Source organism: Eimeria tenella, genomic scaffold (assembly GCF_000499545.2).
Source record: "Eimeria tenella Houghton genomic scaffold, Eth_scaff2920, whole genome shotgun sequence".
Lineage (NCBI taxonomy): Eukaryota > Apicomplexa > Conoidasida > Eucoccidiorida > Eimeriidae > Eimeria > Eimeria tenella.
In genome coordinates, this window is record NW_013542797.1 from 1,094 (window position 1) to 2,448 (window position 1,355).

The window sequence follows — 1,355 nt, forward strand, 5'->3', positions numbered from 1 at the left end:
CGACTCCCCAGCAGCAGCCGCTGCTGCTGCTGCTGCAGCAGCAGCAGCAGCAAAGACAGGAGAAGGCGGAGGCACAGAGACAGCATCTCTGAGAGTTTCTCCAGAAAAGAAAAGGTCAAGAGATAGGGGCCCCCGGGCCTCTCTGTGGAGCCCGGGGGCCTCCCGGGGGGCCCGCCGGCGGTCACCCCACAGAAGGGGCCCCTCGGGGGGGAGACGATCCCCGGGGAGACGATCCCAGGGGATCCGATCCCAGAGGATCCGATCCCCAGAGCGGGGGGCCTACCGGCGGAACTCTGGGGATCGATCCCCGCGGAGACGATCCCCACGGAGACGATCCCAGGGGAGGCGATCCCAGGAGAGACGATCCCGAGGGAGGCGATCCCAGGAAAGACGATCCCAGGGGAGACGATCCCACGATAGACGTTCCCAGGGGAGACGATCCCAGGAAAGACGATCCCAGGAGCGGCCCAAGCGATCCCGCCACGGCGCTTCGCGGCAGGGGAAGGAGGGGAGGCGATCCCAGGAAAGACGATCCCAGGAAAGGCGATCCCAGGGGAGACGATCCCAGGAAAGACGATCCCAGGAAAGACGATCCCAGGAAAAACGATCCCAGCGCTGCCAAGGCTCCCCCCCGGCCCGCCGCTCCCCAGGGAGACGTGTGGGGCCCCACAGGGGATCGTCTCCCCAAAGACGATCCCCGAAGTGGTCCCCTGTGGGGCCCCACAGACCCGCCAAAAGAGGGTCTCTGCGCAGGTCGAGGTCTCGCGAGGGCCCCTGGGGGGCCCCCCGGGGGCCCTGCAGCTCCCCCAAGACCCGATCCCCTGGGAGACGACCCCACAGACGATCCCCGGGCCGCCCCACAAGGCGATCCCGATCCCGGGACAGGCCCAGGCCCAGGAGTCCCACAAGGCGATCCCGATCCAAGGGGACTCGGTCTCCGCGGAGGCGATCCCAGGAAAGACGATCCCCCGCAAGGCGCTCCGCAGCCCAGCAGCAGCAGCAGCAGCAGCAGCAGCAGCAGCGGGGCAGCAGGGGGGTGCCCAGGAGCGGCCCCACACCTTCACACGACTCCCCAGGGGGCCCCCAGGAGGGGCCCTCTTTGTGGAGCAGCAAGGAGGAAGCCAAGTCTGCGAGGTCACCCGCACGAAAGGAGCAGCAGCAGCAGCAGCAGCAGCAGCAGCAATGGGGCTTCACAGAGTCAGCAGCAGCAGCAGCAGCAGCAAATCTGGCGGCCTCGACTGGTGTAGTATCCAAGTGCAGCATTGGCGACGTCACAGGCTATGTGGCTCGAGAAGAAGGGGCAGCAGCAGCAACAACAACAGAAGCAGCAGCAGCAGCAGCCGCTGCTGCTGCTG

At 67.2% G+C, this 1,355-nt stretch overlaps 1 protein-coding gene across 1 annotated transcript in view; it reads left to right on the plus strand.

The window, feature by feature from the left end:
* The window catches only part of ETH_00041640 (uncharacterized protein), a gene marked incomplete at both ends in the record, with an annotated part of 1,614 nt that extends 367 nt beyond the window's left edge, over positions 1–1,247 (plus strand). Inside the window, one exon of the mRNA XM_013375626.1 lies at positions 105–1,247. Within this exon, the coding sequence (XP_013231080.1) occupies positions 105–1,247 (1,143 nt within the window). The remainder of the gene's footprint in view (positions 1–104) is intronic.
* Positions 1,248–1,355: the final 108 nt, after the last annotated feature.